The 17354-nt window shown below is 38.9% G+C and overlaps 1 protein-coding gene across 3 annotated transcripts in view; it reads left to right on the forward strand.

The window, feature by feature from the left end:
* The first annotated feature begins 10028 nt into the window (after positions 1 to 10028).
* Positions 10029 to 17354, forward strand: part of TSNAX (translin associated factor X) — a 36689-nt gene continuing 29363 nt past the window's right edge. For all 3 annotated transcript variants that reach the window (XR_003796992.1, XM_029245026.1, XM_029245027.1), the window contains exons 1-3: positions 10029 to 10152; positions 10591 to 10695; positions 13550 to 13664. Coding sequence is in view for 2 of the 3 variants with exons in the window: in XM_029245026.1 (XP_029100859.1) it covers positions 10137 to 10152; positions 10591 to 10695; positions 13550 to 13664 (236 nt within the window). In the remaining variant the exon portion in view is untranslated. The remainder of the gene's footprint in view (positions 10153 to 10590; positions 10696 to 13549; positions 13665 to 17354) is intronic.

Consider the following 17354-nt stretch of genomic DNA (forward strand, 5'->3'; position numbering starts at 1 on the left):
TAGTCAAGGTCAGTTAGTAGAACTGTGCCCCTCCCCCATCCCCCTGCACCTGTTTGTTTAGTGCTGGATTTCTCAACCTCTGTACCGTTGACATCTTGGACTGGATAATTCCTTGCTGTGAGGAGCTGTTCTGTGCATTGTAACATGTTTAGCAGTATCCCTGGCTTCTACCCACTAGATGCCAGTAGCAACTATACTCCCACCCCTCAACCGTGACAACCAAAAAGGTCTCCAGACATTGCCAAGTACTCCCTGGGAGGAAAATCATCTTTCTGTTGAGAACCATTAGTTCAGTGGTTTGAAGAGCCCCCAAGGGACAGGTGAGAGTCTCAGCCTTAGCGATGCCAAAGGTCTCCCTTCGTGAGTGCTCTTCTCTCGTTACTATCACTGCTTGACCAGCAAAACCTATGCTTGGAATGTGGAAGATCCTCCAAATAGCAGCCACACCGCAAGTGTTGGAGGGCAATTTACCACTGGAGTGTGAAGGGGTAATGCACGCAAGGGACGCTGGGCAGAACAAAGGAATACAAGTTCATTGCATCCATTTTACATTAAGCAATGTACTTGTTATAGTAAATTTGAAATATACAGAGAGAAGGGAAAAAACCTCCACACACCAACATTTGAAGACAAATACTATTAATACTTTTAAAAATAACATATTCTCCCTTATTATAAATATATGTATATTTGCCATAAACAGTTTGGAAGATGAAAATGAAACTTCCCGGAATCATATCATTCAGAAAAAAACCCCCACGTTTAACACTGAGATATATTTGCTTCAGTCTGTTTTCTTTTTTAATTTTTAAAATTTATTTATTTTTGGTTGCATTGGGTTTTCGTTGCTGTGCGCAGGCTTTCTCTAGTTGCAGCAAGCGGGGGCTACTCTTGGTTGCGGTGTGTGGGCTTCTCACTGCGGTGGCTTCTCTTGTTGCAGAGCACAGGTTCTAGGCGCATGGGCTTCAGCACTTGTGGCTCGTGGGCTCAGTAGTTGTGGCTCGTGGGCTCTAGAGTGCAGGCTCAGTACTTGTGGCACACGGGCTTAATTGCTCCGCAGCATGTGGGATCTTCCCGGACCAGGGATCAAACCCGTGACCCCTGCATTGGCAGGCAGATTCCTAACCCCTGCACCACCAGGAAGCCCCTCTATTTTCTTTTCTATTACAAAGTCATACTTGGTTAATGTAACGAACATCCAAGCATTAGAGAAATTTATACTTTAGAAAGTGAAAATTCTCCATATTTCTGACTCCAGATATAACCCCTGTTAACATCTGGTGTATTCTTTCTCATATTTTTTCCTATATATAACCCAAATTACATTTTTTTAAATTATGAAATAAGATCTCACTCTAAGTACTGTTTTGCAAACTTGCCTTTTTCTCCTGATGATATATCTTGAATATCTGTTAATGTAAATACGTAAGTCTATCTCATTCTTTTTAAAAGTTGACATACTATTCCATTGTATGAGTGCATCCAAATTTAGTTAACTAACATACTGGTGGACAATAAAATAATTTCCAATTAAAAAACTTTTTTTTATTGAAGTATAGTTGATTATTGATATAATAATTATATAAGTTACAGATGTACAACACAGTGATTCACAATTTTTAAAGGTTATACTCCATTTATAGTTATTATAAAATATTGGTTATATTCACTGTGTTGTACAATATATCCTTGTAAGCTTATTTTATACATAATACATGTAGTTTGTACCGCTTTATCTCCTGCCCCTATATTGCCCCTCTCCCCTTCTCTTCCAATTTTTTTTTTTTTTTTTTTTTTTTGTGCTACGCAGGCCTCTCACTGTCGTGGCCTCTCCCGTTGCGGAGCACAGGCTCTGGACGCGAAGGCTCAGCGGCCATGGCTCACGGGCCCTGCCGCTCTGCAGCATGTGGGATCTTCCCGGACCGGGGCACGAACCCGTGTTCCCTGCATCGGCAGGCGGACTCTCAACCACTGCGCCACCAGGGAAGCCCCTTCTCTTCCAATTTTTAAATATAAACAGTGATGCCAGGAGCAGCTTGCATGCATGTATATGTATGTATACATGCATGCACACAAACATATATATTTGCACAGATCCTGGTGCTTCTTAACTAGTCTTTATAAACATACAAACATATGTTACACCAGTTGTCTATTTTCCAGGGTTGTGTTTCAGTGAGTAAACTTGAGAGATGACACAACATCTCTAAGAAAAATGCAAGCTTGCTTACTGCTTGCTATAAAAGCAGTGGAGTCTCCAGTTCAGTGTTCCTCGGCTGTGATAAAAATCTGCTATGTGCACAGAATCCATCTGGGCTCCTCTGTGTTTCTCCTATGTAACTTGGGGAGCAAGGGAAACCAATGTGACACGATACGTTGCTTGTTGTAATTCAGTTCTTTATCTCTGACCCACGAGGCTTACCTTCGCTGCCAGCATCCATGAAATAGTAAAAGGCTAACATAAGCTTGTAAGTAAGGTAAAATTTCAGGCCCTGACAAAAGTAGTATATTGTAACTGTGTGAGAAAAACACTAAAGTATTTTTGTCAACTGTGTTTATAATGGTTACATAATTACCCTCCAGATGGATGCATCATAATTTATACAACTTAACCTCGCCTATTCTTATACAGAAAATTGTTTCCAAATTTTGGTAATCTCTAGTATGTTGAATTCATATCTAAGTCTTTGTCTACATTTCTGAATAGTTGCCTAGGACAAATTTCAAAAAGTAGAATTGCTAGGTCAACTGGTATAAACATTTTTGTCTTTTTTTTAAAAATTGAGGTACAGTTGATGTACAATATTATATTAGTTTCAGGTGTACAACATAGTGATTCAATATTTTTATGAATTATGCTCCATTTAAAGTTGTTAACAAAATACTGGCAGGCTTCCCTTGTGGCGCAGTGGTTAAGAATCCACCTGCCAATGCAGGGGACATGGGTTCGAGCCCTGGTCTAGGAAGATCCCACATGCCATGGAGCAACTAAACCCGTGCACCATAACTACTGAAGCCCACGTGCCTAGAGCCCACGCTCCGCAACAAGAGAAGCCACCGCAATGAGAAGCCTGCGCACCGCAACGAAGAGTAGCCCCCACTTACAAGCCCACGTGCAGCAATGAAGACCCATCACAGCCAAAAATAAATAAATAAAACAAATAAAATTTTTAAGATGTTAAAAAAAAACAAACAGGCCCTAATCAAACTTAAAACAAACAAAAAACAAAATAATGGCTATATTTCCCTGTGCTGTACAATATGTCCTCGTAGCTTATTTTATACATAGTAGTTTATACCTCTTAATCCCCTTCCCCTATCTTGCCCCTCCCTTCGACTCTCTCCCCACTGGTAACCACTAGTTTTGTGTTTTTTTTTTTAATTGAGGTATAGTTAATTTACAATGTTGTGTTAGCTTCAAATGTACAGCAAAGTGATTCAGTTAAATATTTTGTTCTTTATATCTGTGAGTCTGTTTCTGTTTTGTTATATTCATTTCTTTTTTAGATTCCACCTATGTGACAACATACAGTATTTGTCTTTCTCTGTCTGACTTATTTCACTGAGCATCATGCCCTCCAAGTCCATCCATGTTGTTGCAAATGGCAAAATTCATTCTTTTTATGGCTGAGTAATATTCCATTATATCACATCTTCTTTATCCATTCATCTGTATTCTGTGTTGATGGACATTTGGGTTGCTTCCATATCTTGGCTATTGTAGATAATGCTGCTATGAACAGTGGGGTGCATGTATCTTTTTGAATTAGTATTTTCATTTTCTTTGGACATATAGCCAGGAATTAGATTGCTGAGTATATATGGTCATTAAATTTTCAGTTTTTTGAGGACTCTCCATACTGTTTTCCATGTTGGCTGCACCAATTTACATTTCCACCAACAGTGTATAAGGGCTTCTTTTCTCCACATCATTTTTAAAAGTCTTAGCACAAATTGCCAACGTGCTTTCTAGAAGACTTGCTCCAAAATTTATTCCCATTAACTTTATTGTCTCCAACTCAATACATACATGTGAGCAACACACATTAACGTTTTTCTGTGTATTTTTAAATACTTAGTTGTGATCAAACTAAATTCAACTTTTTCCCACTTAACTAATCATACACTTCTCTGTGTTACAATATCTTAATGCCATTTCCAAATACCCACTTTAGTCATTCATTTATTGTTAGACACTCATTTTTTCCCTCTGTTGTAATGTAGCTATAAACATCTTAAAAGTGTATCTTTGTGCATAATACCACCCTTGATACTGCACAAGATAACTACACAGACTTAGTATTCAGGCTTTGCTGGCTCAAAATAATATCTATCTACCAGTTAGATAACCAATTTAATACATAAAAAATAGAGATCCCATTCATAGTACTTCCAAAAACTGTTAAGTTCACAGCATAAAGCTAATAAAAACTATAACGAACCTAGGAATAAATCTAATGAAAGTTAAGCGAAAGTCTATTTATGAAGAACTTAAAAAAAGGAATAAATCAGGAGAGATTCCCACAGTTTACAGAGCTAATAGAAGACTCATTGCCATAAATTCTTCCCCCAATTACTCTGTACATTCAGTGCATTTTAATTAATAGATTGACAAGGTTTTTCATAGACCTTGGAAAGCCAATTCCAAAATAGGTAGGAACCAAACGACCTAGCAGTTCTGCTCCTAGGTATATACTGAAGAGAACTGAAAGTTTATGTTCACACACAGACTTGTAGGCAGATGTTCATAGCAGTATTACTCAGAATAGCCAAAAAGTGGAAACCACCCAAATGCCTATTAACTGGTGAATGGATAAACAAAACATATATCTTTACAAGGGAATGTTATTCAGCCATGAAAAGGAATGGAGTACTGATATATGCCATGAGGTAGATGAATTTTTAAACATTATGCAGTGTGCAAGAAGCTAGACATAAAAGGCCACATATTGTATGATTCCATTTGTATGAAATGTCCAGAATAAGCAAATCTGCAGAGACAGAAAATAGATTTAGTGGTTGACAGGGGCTGAGGAGGGAGGCTGGGATATGACTGTAAATGGGGTTGGGTTTCTTTTTGGGGTAGAGAAAATGTTTTGGAATTAAATAGATGATGTACAACCTTGTGAACATACTAAAAATCACTGAATTTTACACTTTAAAAGGGTGAATTTTATAGTATGTGAATTACATCTCAATTTTAAAAACTGTTAAAACTGATATGAAAGAGTAAAGACCACTTGCAAAAACTGTGAAGAATATTGTAGGGAGAGGAGGCTAGGGGAACTTGGCCTTCCTGAGATCCAGCCATAATACAAAGCTATAGTGATTAAGAGAATGTGCTATCGGTACATAAACAAATAGACCAGTGGAACAGAACAAGAAACCTAGAGACAGACCCAGGCATATATGGAATCTTGATATATGACCACTGTGGTGTTGTAAATCAGTGGAGAAATGATAAAAGAGTCAATACGTGGTTGTGAGATAATCATTTATTAATATACACATTGATAGGTAGATTAAAAACCTAAATGGAAAATGCAAGTTTTATACTTTTACAAGAAAGTATATGGCGATATTTTCCTAACCTAACGTAGGAAAGGCTTTATTAAACAAGGCATCAAATACACAAATCTGAAGGAAAAAGTTGATAAATTTGACTATACTAAAAATTTAGGGGACTCTCCTGGTGCTCCAGCAGGTAAGAATCTGCGCTCCCAATGCAGGGGGCCTCAGTTCGATCCCTGGTCAGGGAACTAGATCCCGCGTGCATGCTGCAACTAAGAAGTCCGCATGCTACAACTAGGAGTCCTCGTGCCGCAACTAAGAGCTTGCGTGCTGCAACTAAAACCGAGAGCAGCCTAAATAAATTAATTAATTAAAAATAAAATTAAAAAGATGAAAAAGAAGCTACATGGGCTTAAGAATCTTTAAAAAAATATTTAAAACTTCCTTTCAACCAGGTACTATAACAAAAATAAAAGGTGATCTACAGATGGGGATAATGTATTTGCATATCGTTTGCTCAATCATTCAACAAATATTGAATATCCATGATGTGCCAGGTGCTATATGACACCAAGTTTCTATGGTGATGGGAATGATGCAGAAGAAAACAAACAAAAAATATATGTAGGAGAGAACAGGGATGATTACTGGCACACAGGGCAGGGCAAATACTCCAGATATTTGCATGGCCCACTTGTTCCTCCTTCAGCTCTGTGGCCACATGTCTGCTTCCCAGCAAGGCCTTTTCTGACCATCCTCTCTCAATTGCAACTCTTACCCTCACTGCAGGAAACCTCACCCTTCATCTCTTTTTCTTTCCTTCACTTTATTTTTCTTTATAGCAATGATCATTTTCTAATGCCAAATACTTTACTTATTTATTTTGTTCTTCATCTGTCTCCTCTCACTAGGAAATAAACTTCATAAGATTAGGGATCACCAAGGCTTAGAATAGCACCTATGACATGGTAGGTACTCAATAAATATTTGTTGAATAAATAAGAAAATAATTGTGTCCTTAATGGCACAAATCAAATTGCCAGGCATAAAGTGTTCACAGAAGTATTTGTTGAAGATTATATAATCTGTAAAGGAAAAATACTTTATATTTTATTACAGATTATTAAAAATTAAGGTATTTTGCTTAATGCTTTTCCCTAATAACATTGAAGTATGTCTATATACCTACATATATGTATTTACTGGATTTGAAGATTGTTTCCCTTCACACTTTAAAATTTTTTAACAGCTTTATTGAGATATAATTCACCTATTTACAGTTCATCCAATTCAATAGTTTTTACCACGTTCACAGATATGTGCAACCATCATCCGTCAATTTTAGAACATCTTCATCACCTCAAAAAGAAATGCAATACCCTTTAGCTATCACCCTTCTATCCCCTGTGCCCCATTGCTCTCAGCCCTAAGTAATGAAACTTTCTGTCTCTATGGATTTGTCTAGTCTAAACATTACAAATAAATGGAATCATATATGTGGTCTTTTGTGAGTGACATCTCTCAATTAGTATAATGTATCCATATTGTACCATGGATAGTATTTCTTTTCTTTTTGTTGCCAAATAATATTCCATTGCATGGACATACCATGTTTTGTTTATCCAATCATGTGCTGGTGGCATTTGGGTGGTTTCCACCTTTTGTTTATTGTGAATGGTGCTGCTATGAACATCTGTGTACAAGGTATACATCTAGAAGTAGAATTATTGGGTCATATGGCAATTCCACGTTTAACTTTTTGAGACTGCCAAACCATCCTCTACAGTGACTGCACCATTTTACATTCCTGCCAGCAACATACGAGCGTTCCAATTTCTCCGTATCCCCACTAACACTTGTTATTTTCTGTTACTTTTGATTATGGCCATCCTAGTGGGATGTGAAGTGGTATCTCATTGTGGTTTTGCCCATCCCTTGTTACTTCCTCAAATACCAGCTTCCTTCTCCAGTAAAGATCTGGAACATCAATTTTCTCCTACTACGCCCTGGCATTGCTTAAACAATAAATCTGTGAAATGGTATGTGTACACTTCACAATACCTCTTCCGACCCTACAGGTATCTTTTAAATATTATGGTTATCATTTTAGAAATGGTCACTCAAGGTTCCGGCAATTTCTGATGATTCCCTGTGCCCGCCCAGCTCCCTGACACCCCGTCCCCAGTTTATGTCATAAGTACATAATAAAGTAAATGCTGAAGCAGAAAATCTCTTGAGGGCCTATATTTCTTCTCTTACTTGATTATATGCTTTTTAAAATAACCAAAACCAATTTCGGTATGTGATTTTTTTTCTGTAAAGGTGACAAATGTGAGGATTTATAGACTGAATAAAAACAGGTGCTGTTGGAAGGCGTAGAGCTTTAGTCAGAGTCAAATGTGGGCAATCAGAATGCAACGTGAGGAGGAAAAAACACCATCCCAGAAGTGGAATCTTACTGAAAACCTTTACCTTCCTCTCCCCACCTTAAAAACAAAAAAAATATGTTCCACCAAATTCCGAAACTCACACGTATGCATTTGAAGCAATACAACAAGGAGACAGGGTGGAGATGCATTCTGCAGGTTGCCACACAGGTTGAAAGGCATTTCCTGACAAAGGAGTAGCTACCATTGGGCCACCTGGGTAACTGCATATGCAAATGAGTGCTGGGAAAGTATTCGTGGGCCTCACCTCCATTAAGTATTGATACTTTGCGGAGTCATTACAGGTTGTGAAACTTAGTGTTCTAGACCTAATACTTAGGGGAAAGCAGTAAAAAGCATTTCAAGAAGCACAGCCGTAGATGGACAGTTGAACAGGAGTGGTGGTTACTGAAGGAAAATAATGACGGATCCAGGGTTTGGAAGGTTGAGGTCTTGAGAGCTGCTATACCAGTAGAGTGAGGGAAAATACCCTTTTCCCAGACTACAGTTAAAGTAAGCATTAACTCTCAGAATGTTCATAACTTACTGGCTTCCTTGAATGTAAAAGGAGTCACATTACAATGATTACAATTATATGATAGTTGCCTTTTTTTTTTTTTTCTCCCCATGGTCACGTCACCTCTAATCAAAGAGTAGAAGACCACTGGTGGATAAGGGGTGAGCAGGGTCAGACCTCTCACAAACTCAGAATTTTATGCCCAACATCAGCAAAACAAGAATTCAGCGCAGGTCCTCAGGAGCCTGATTTATCCACAAGGAATCTGGCTAATCAGTACATGTATTCAAAGAGCTGCAGAGATATAACGGGTGGTGCTTCGCAAGCTTCTGGCTCCAAGTGGGAAGAGACCCTAAAGATTACCTAGAGCAAACTACCTTCCTATGACACAGGCCTGTCAGGAGCTTGAAATCACTGCCATATTCTAGCCAAGTTGTTTCATTTACTGTGCCTTTGTTCCTAAATTTACAAGGAGGAAAGACTGCGTGTACAAGTGCCTACAATATGGAGTCTATTTAGGGAAAACGTAATAAGATATAGTATTTGTGTTTTCCCAACCAGCCCTAGGCCACCCAACTAACGAAGCCTCCGCCTGAGTTTTTATCTAGAGGATGCTGGCGCGCCACTTAGCTGCCCATCTTGAGCATGTTCTTTCTGGAAAGCGACGGTGGGAGAAGGGTATCATAGCTAGTATTTAACTGAGCCTTTACTATACCAAAGACTGCGCCTTAGTGGTAACTCATTTGGTGGTCCAATAATCCTACGAGGCGGGTCCTACTTTACCTCTATTTTACAGATGAAGAAATTGAGCTGGGGTGAATTACTTTCTCAAGGTCACACAACCACTCAGCGGCGGAGACCACCGTGAAGATAGGCAGTCTGGCTACGGGGAGGCGGGAGAGGAGCCCAGCGGAGGATGGAGGAGGAGGGAGGTAAAGTGGGACAGGGCGGAGCGGGGGGGCGGGGATGGGACACAGCGGAGAAAGTACCAGCAACGCCTTCCACTGACTGATTTGCACATTTCCATCACCTAAGCTTCTGGCGTCACTGCCAGGAATGGAAAATTAAAGACTCCTAACTCTGTAAGGTTCCGCCTCGATCCCAAGAAGACCATCCCACAGGACACGCGACGCTGACCTCTTCCTCACCTGCCAGCCCCGGGCGCCGCAGGGCCGGCTCCAGCGGCAAACTACAACCCCCCACTATGCACCGCGCGGGAGGCGGGGGCCACGCCGAGGGAACGCGAGGGCGCTCCAAAGGTGCCTTGAGAAAAAAAAAAAAAAAAAATCACATACATCTTTCGTCGCTTTCCCGCCTTCACACTGCTCTCACCCTCAGGGGGATGCATCGTCTTTTTTAATGGACGGCTCATGCAGAGAAGCGTGTAAAGTCGTTTCTGTCTTCAGGCACAGCAGAGGGCAGGCGTGACAACGGCTCGAGGGCGCGAGGTCCCCCGGGCCACGCGCGGGGGGGAGCCAGCGGAGGCGGGACCGGGACGCGACCGGAAGTGCATGAGGGAAAAGGGAGAAGCTTGAGTGGCTGCGGGCGTGCGCTTCCGGCCGGGGCGTCGACGTCGGCCGGCTGCGCAGGTTAGCGCTTCGGGCTCTTCGGCCGCAGCTGTACGCATCGTGCACGCCCCGAGGCGCCGAGTGTCGTCTCTTCTCGCCGTAGGTCGTGACGACATGAGCAGCAAAGAAGGTGGCGTCCTCAACGGCTTTGGGCGTTATTTATTTATCTCATCCAGCCTTTTGGTCGCGTTTTCCACTTCCCACCCCTTAAAGGTGCCCTCTCCCCGCGCAGGCTCCGGGAGGGGCGGCGGCCCTGGTGATCTCCCGGCCACATTGGCCCTGTTTGCGCCTCTCTGTTTTTAATCCTCGAGCCGTTTTTATCTTAGTTCGGTAATTGCCCCACCTTGTGCCAGATCAAGGTACTCGTTGGGGGAGGCCTGGGTGAGCGTAAGGTTTGGGGGGGAGAAGGCAGGGTTGCTTTTCTGTCGTCTGCTGAGGAAGCCTCTGTGGCGAGGGCCTTGGGGGTGCCTGGTTTTAAAGGAAGGGAAGGGTTTGCCTGTGTTATGTTTTGTCAGCTCTTTGGCGATGGAAGAGCCTTGTCCAACCTTTTTCTCCTTCTCTACGTAAGGATCAGGAGGGTTCAGGAAAAGGAAGCATGACAATTTCCCACATAACCAGAGAAGAGAAGGGAAGGATGTTAATTCCTCTTCACCTGTGATGTTGGCCTTCAAATGTAAGTTCTCTTGTCATGTAAGCTGGCGAAGGGAAGAGAACTAAAGAGTTTGTAAGAAGGATGGATTAGCCATGTTATGCACGTGGAAACAGCCTCTGAGAATTTCCCCGGGGGTTTTGCCATAGTGCTGGGTCTGCCCTCAGAGTTGAGATTACAGACGCCTTGACTCTTTTTCCCATTACAGTTTCGCAGGTAAACATTAGTTAATTAACATCAGACGTGCCACGTAACTAAAAATTAATGTGGACCTGATAACTATATATACTCACCCCCCCAGGTGTGTGTGTGTGTGTGTGTGTGTATATCAGGTATATATGTGTGTTTTCATTAGGTGTATGTCTAAAGTGTATATATATGTGTATATGTATCAGCTGTGTGTGTGTGTGTATATATATATCAGCTGTATATATACGTATATTTAATTTTTCAATTTTTAACGTGTATTGGTTTTGTTTTCCCAGATAGACTTCTGAAGACAGGGCCTGTAGTTTTGTTTTGACACTGCAGCACTTTGCAGAGAGTGGGAATCCATGTACCTGTAAATCGTACATGTACATGTGTTCACAGCTCCCCTTTTCTCAGTATATTAACTTGGGCAAGCTGTTGCAAAACTCAACATAAAACAAAATTCACCTAACTCTTCTGCCCAGCATCCTGTTTTTTTTTTGGCTATGCCGCATGGCATGCAGGATCTTATTTCCCTGACCAGGGATCGAACCCATGCCCCCCTGCCGTGGAAGTGCGGAGTCCTAACCACTGGACCACCAGGGAATTACTCCAGCACCTTGTTCTTTATAGTTTCTGTAGTTCAGGAATCCGAGAGGGGGCTTAGTTAGCTGTTGATTCTAACGTGCAGCCATCTGAAGGCTTGAATTGGGTTGAAGGATCCACAGCTATCGGCAAGGTAGGCCTTCTGCCAACAGCCAGCTCTGGGTTCCTCTCCACGTGGACCCCTCCATAGTACTGCTTGAGTGTCCTCGTGTTGTGGCATCTGGCTTCCCCCGGACCGAGGAAGAGAAAGAGACCACAATTCTCTTATGTCCTAATCTTGGACATCATACACTGTCACTTATGCTACAGTTCTTTTGTTACAAATGAGGTAGTTTTAAAACTCTGCCTCATATTTAAGAGGAAGGGAATTAGGTTCCTCTTTTTGAAGGGAGGGGTATCAGGTGATTTGTGGACATATTTTAGAACTGCCACAGCACATACAGTGATCTTCAGGGGTGTAAGACAACTAGTTGTAATTGAGTAGAGAGCATATTGATAGAGCTATATACTCAGTGGAAAAACTATCAATACACTGGGGCAAGTATTGGGTTGGCCAGAAAGTTCGTTCGGTTTTAAGTAACTATAAAAGGCATTTTTCATTTTCATCAAGAACTTTATTGAGCAACGTATTCATTAACCGAACGAACGTTTTGGCCAAGCCAATATTCCCCACCGGTATGTTCTCACACACCCCATACTGAGCTGCTTGTTTCCAAGCATATTTTGCTGTTTTATGTTTCTACCTGCCTTTGTGCACATAGTTCTTTAAGCTTGGAATTGCTTCCAACTTGGTGCCCCGTTGCCCACCTGGTGTACTGTAGTTTTCTTCAAGACCCAGGTCAAGTAGCTTCTTCCCTTTGAAGCCTTTCGGATTTTCCTCCCAAGCAAACTTGGTGACAAACGTTGCATTCATTGAACATCCATCCATTCAGTCAGGAGATATTGAGCATCTATGTTCTGGCATGTGTTGATAGTGAACAAGAAAAATGTAGTTCCTACTTTACTGAACCTTTTCTATATATTTATTATAGCATGATTACATTTAATTCTTTGTTTACATCTCTGTCTCATACTGGACTGAGCTCATTGAGGGTAGAAATTGCGTTAACTTTGTATTTATAGTATATAATTCACAGTGGTCATTAATGTAGTCAAAATAAATAGTGATACATTTCATTGTCTTGAAATATTGGGCAAAATCCTAGCCTAATTATTATCTCAGTAATAAAAGACCAGATGTATTTAGGTCTTTGTCAACTACTAATTTGGTTCATAGTTAAGTCAGGTTCTGAATAAACCTTTGTATTCAGAATTCCTCTGTGGATTGCTCCCTATAGGACAGGCAACTTGCTAGGTCTTTGGAGTGACAGTGCTTCTAAAATAAAGTGGTTATTAAGATAAGTAAGTGGTTTATGGGTATTTCAACACCTAGGGCTTGAGAATTCAGAAAGTTGATGTTATTAAGGGGTTATAAACTTAATTTTAGTTTTTTGTTTTTTGTTTTTTTTTGCGGTACACGGGCCTCTCACTGTTGCGGCCTCTCCCGTTGCGGAGCACAGGCTCCGGACGCGCAGGCTCAGCGGCCATGGCTCACGGGCCCAGCCGCTCTGCGGCATGTGGGATCTTCCTGGATCGGGGCGCGAACCCGTGTCCCCTGCATCGGCAGGCGGACTCTCAACCACTGCGCCACCAGGGAAGCCCTATAAACTTAATTTTAAAATTCCAGTTTATTTTTTGTAGATATTTTTATTGTATATGGTAAGGTAATTAAAAATAACTTTACATAACCTAGTGAGGTAGTTGAAAGTAGTATTTGTAGGTAGCTATATGTGATAATTTTGTGGTAAAAGTCTCATGTTTATTAGAACAGATACTTGCTACAAAATATATGTCTCACTGTGAGCCTCTGAGTGGTAAAATCCAGCGAAGGCATACCTCTAGTTAAAGAAAAAATATCTCGGTTAGTAGCAGAGTCTTTGATTTCCAAGTACTTTAAAAATAAATAAGGTGGTTTCTCCAAAATTGTTCGATAGGCTTCAAGTGCAGAATAAGCATGCTTATGTTCATAATAATGTGTTCTTAGCATTTCAACAGGAACTTGATGCAAGACATGACAAATACGAGAGACTTGTGAAACTTAGTCGGGATATAACTGTTGAAAGTAAAAGGACAATATTTCTTCTCCACAGGATTACAAGGTGAGTAAATATCTTCAAAATTTGTCACAGTTGTATACAGTTTTATACGTGTTTTATATATATCGTATTTAATATATATCGTAAGTCAGTGGACAGTAACTAGCTGACTTTTTTTGAACACCGGGGTCAGAGGACGTTAGTAGCAGGTAGATTTTAAGAATAAACATTTTAATAAAAATAGGGACCAATTCTTATTTTCAGAACAGCTAGGGATTTATGTTCTGTTAAGGTCGTTCACCAAGATAGAGCTACTGTTTGTGAAATATTAAATTTTTAATGGTTTACTAGCACCTGTTACATTAAAGCTTTCCTTGGATGATGTGTGCAGAAATTTTAATATTAGATAAATGTTATATTCTGCTTAACTTTCTTTCCCATTCATTTTTCAGTTCATTGCGGTGTGGCTTTCTGCCTCACAGAATTGAAATTGCCCTGTTACTTTCATATTGCTGAGTCTGGTACACACTCTTCTGCTTTTTTTCTGACTCACATTTTTGCGGCATGTGATAGTGTTGACTGCTTAATTCTTTGAAAGTTCCTCTACCTTCAGCTCTGTGACATTCGTTCTCTAGGACTTTAATATTTTTCTAGGTAGGCTCTGTATATTTAATAGATTTCTTTGTTGCAAGTAAAAGAAGCCAGCTTAAACTAGCCTAAATTAAGAGGAAGGGAGTGAATTAGAAAGAAGATTCAGGAATATTTTATGAATGCAGTTGGGTATCTCCATCTCGTATCTTGGTTTGCTTCATATTTCATTTGACTAGCTTTCTTTGCTTCTCTGTTCTACATGGGGGTAGAAATCACCCACCCTGCAACTCCCAAAGAGAGATTCTTGTTACATTACCAATTCCAAATGCCTTTAGAAGGATAGCAATGATTGGCTTCCCACCATGTGTCTTTTAAGTATTTAAGAAAGACCAAATATAATTTATGAGCTTTTTATTATTAAAATATTATTGAAGTAGTCTATTCACTTATAACTTTTAAGGTAATTCTGAAATGCTTTAATTTTTATTCCACTAAGTGGAAGCAAATTTGCCATATATAGGTTTATTGGAATGTGGCACTGTTAACATTTTCTTTTTCATCCTTGACTCTAAAATTAGTTTTTGCTTGTTTTTTGAACCAGTTTTCACATAGCTTGTACACACTTGAGCTTGTATTATGGAAAGAAGCAACACTGATCTGGTTAGTTATGAACACTTTTTTCCACTAGAAATTGCAGTTTTAAAACAATTGCTCTCAATATTCAGCAGTTTAAAGAAATAGTAGAACTGTGACAGGAGAACTTAATATTTTAGAAAAAGCCATGTTATTGTGTACAGTCATCTTGTAAATATTTGTCTACCAAAAAATAATAAATATGCATTATGGTAAACTTAGAAAATAGTAATCTTTAGAAAAATACAAAATGACAGAAAAGTAAAGATACCGAGTGAAAGAAGTCAGTGACAATACACTAGGATAGCCACTATCAATGAGCAGATTTCATATTTTATACTTTTTTATCATAATTGTGTCCATATTATACATATATTTTGATTAGTAAACTGAGAAAATGGTAAAGTTCAGAAAAATTATAAACTACAGAAAGTAAAAATACTTTATGAGAGAAATCAGCTAGAGTACATAAAGATAACTACTGTTAATGAGCAGATTTCATATTTTAACTGTACTTTATTTTCTTTAATAGATGAAGGTAGATATCTCTGCTAGTGAGCTTTGGTAGTTTGGTCTTTTAAGGAATTTTTCCATTTCCTCTCATAATGTTCTTTTATTATCCTTTAATTTCTGTAGAATCTGTTGTAATGTTCTCTCTCTCATTCCTGAAGTTGGTAATTTGTATCCTCTCTTTTTCCTGATCTGTCTGGCTAGAGGTTTATCAATTTTATTGATCTTAAAGGACTGCTGTTGATTTCATTGATATTCTGTATGTTTTGGTTTTCTGACACATTGATTTCTGTTATTTCCTTCTTTCTGCTTACTTGGGATTCATTTACTCCTTTTCTAAAGAGTTTCTTAAGACGGAAGCTGAGATCACAAAGAAGAAACTGAGATCATTTCTTCTTTTCTAATATAGGCATTTAGTGCTATCAATTTCCCTTTTATGGCTCTAAGTACACTTTAGCTGCATTCCATGAATTCTGGTATGTTGTTTTTTCATTTTCATTCAGTTCAAAATGCTTTCTAATTTTCATTTTGATTTCATCTTTGACCCATTGGTTGTTTGGATGTTATTTTGTTTCCAAATATTTAGGAATTTTCCAAGCATATTTTTTATGATTTGAATTCTTTTAAATTTACTGAAGCTTGGTTTTGGCTCAGAATATGGTCTGTCTGGACCTTGTACACTTGAAAAGTATATGTATTCTGCTATTGTTGGGTGTAGTGTCCTATAAATGTCAATTAAATTGGTTGATGATGTTCAATCATCTGTGTTATTACTGATTTTCTGTATACTTGTTCTACAATTATTGAGAGAGGTTCAGATCTCTTGATGATAATTGTGGATTTGTCTATTTCTTTTTGCCCTTTTATTAGTTTTTGCTTGATGTATTTAAGCTCTTTTATTTGATGCATTAATATTTAGGATTGTTCTGTTCACTTGATGAATTGACCCTTTATTTTTATGATAGTATCCCTGGAAATATTCTGTTTTGAATTCTACTTTGTTAATACAGCTACTCTAGTTTTCTTTTGAATAGTGTTAACAGGGTATATCTTTATTTGTCCTTTTGCTTTTAATCTATTTGTGTCTATATTTAAAGAGGATTTCTTGTCTTTCTTGCTTTTTTATCCATTTATCCATTTTATCCAGTCTCTGCCTTTTATGGAGGTGTTTAGACCGTTTACATTTAATGTGATTATTGATATGGTAGGAATTAAATTTATGATCCATTTTCCACTTTTTTGCCTTATTTTGGGTTGAATATATATTTTTCAAATTGGGGTATCATTGCTTTACAATGTTGTGAAGACTATTTTTTATAATTCCATTTTATCTTATTTGTTGGCTTATTAGCTGTACCTTTTTGTTTTATTTTTATAGTGGTTGTTTTATGGTTTATAATATATGACTTGTCACAGTCTGCTGTCCTTACTTTGTACAATACTGTGTTAATTGAAACTTGTGCATCTCAGAATCATATCTGTCCTTTGCATGGTTCTGTGGTAACATTTACTTTGCAAATTGAGGTCATAATATTGATACGCACACTTTTCAGTTAATGTGATACTGTACAAGGTAAGGACAGCTTGCATATCACTTTGCCTATAGTATATGAACCCTATAATAGTATACTTCCTTTTCCATTTCACTTCTACAGGCTTGGCCTTTGTACTACTTTGAAATATATGCTACTTCTATATTATTTATAATCCCCATAATACATTATTATTTTTACTTAAACAATATGATTTTTTAAAAATTAAAAAATTATATTTTTATATATATTTCCCATTTCTGGTGTCCTTTATTCCTTTATGTACAGATCCAGATTTTCATCTGGTATCATTTTCCTTTTGCCTAGAGAACTTCCTTTAATACTTTTTGTAGTGTCAGTCTGCCAGTGATGAATCAACTATTTCTGGTCTTGTGTGAGCTCTGTATATCGTTTTGCATGCTCACTTAGGGTGGTTCATTTTTCAGCCTTGGGTAGTTTCCTCACAAGTCTGCACTTCAGAGTTCAG

The sequence above is a fragment of the Monodon monoceros genome, unplaced genomic scaffold (genome assembly GCF_005190385.1).
Source record: "Monodon monoceros isolate NGI ecotype Baffin Bay Population unplaced genomic scaffold, NGI_Narwhal_1 Super_Scaffold_4, whole genome shotgun sequence".
NCBI lineage: Eukaryota > Metazoa > Chordata > Mammalia > Artiodactyla > Monodontidae > Monodon > Monodon monoceros.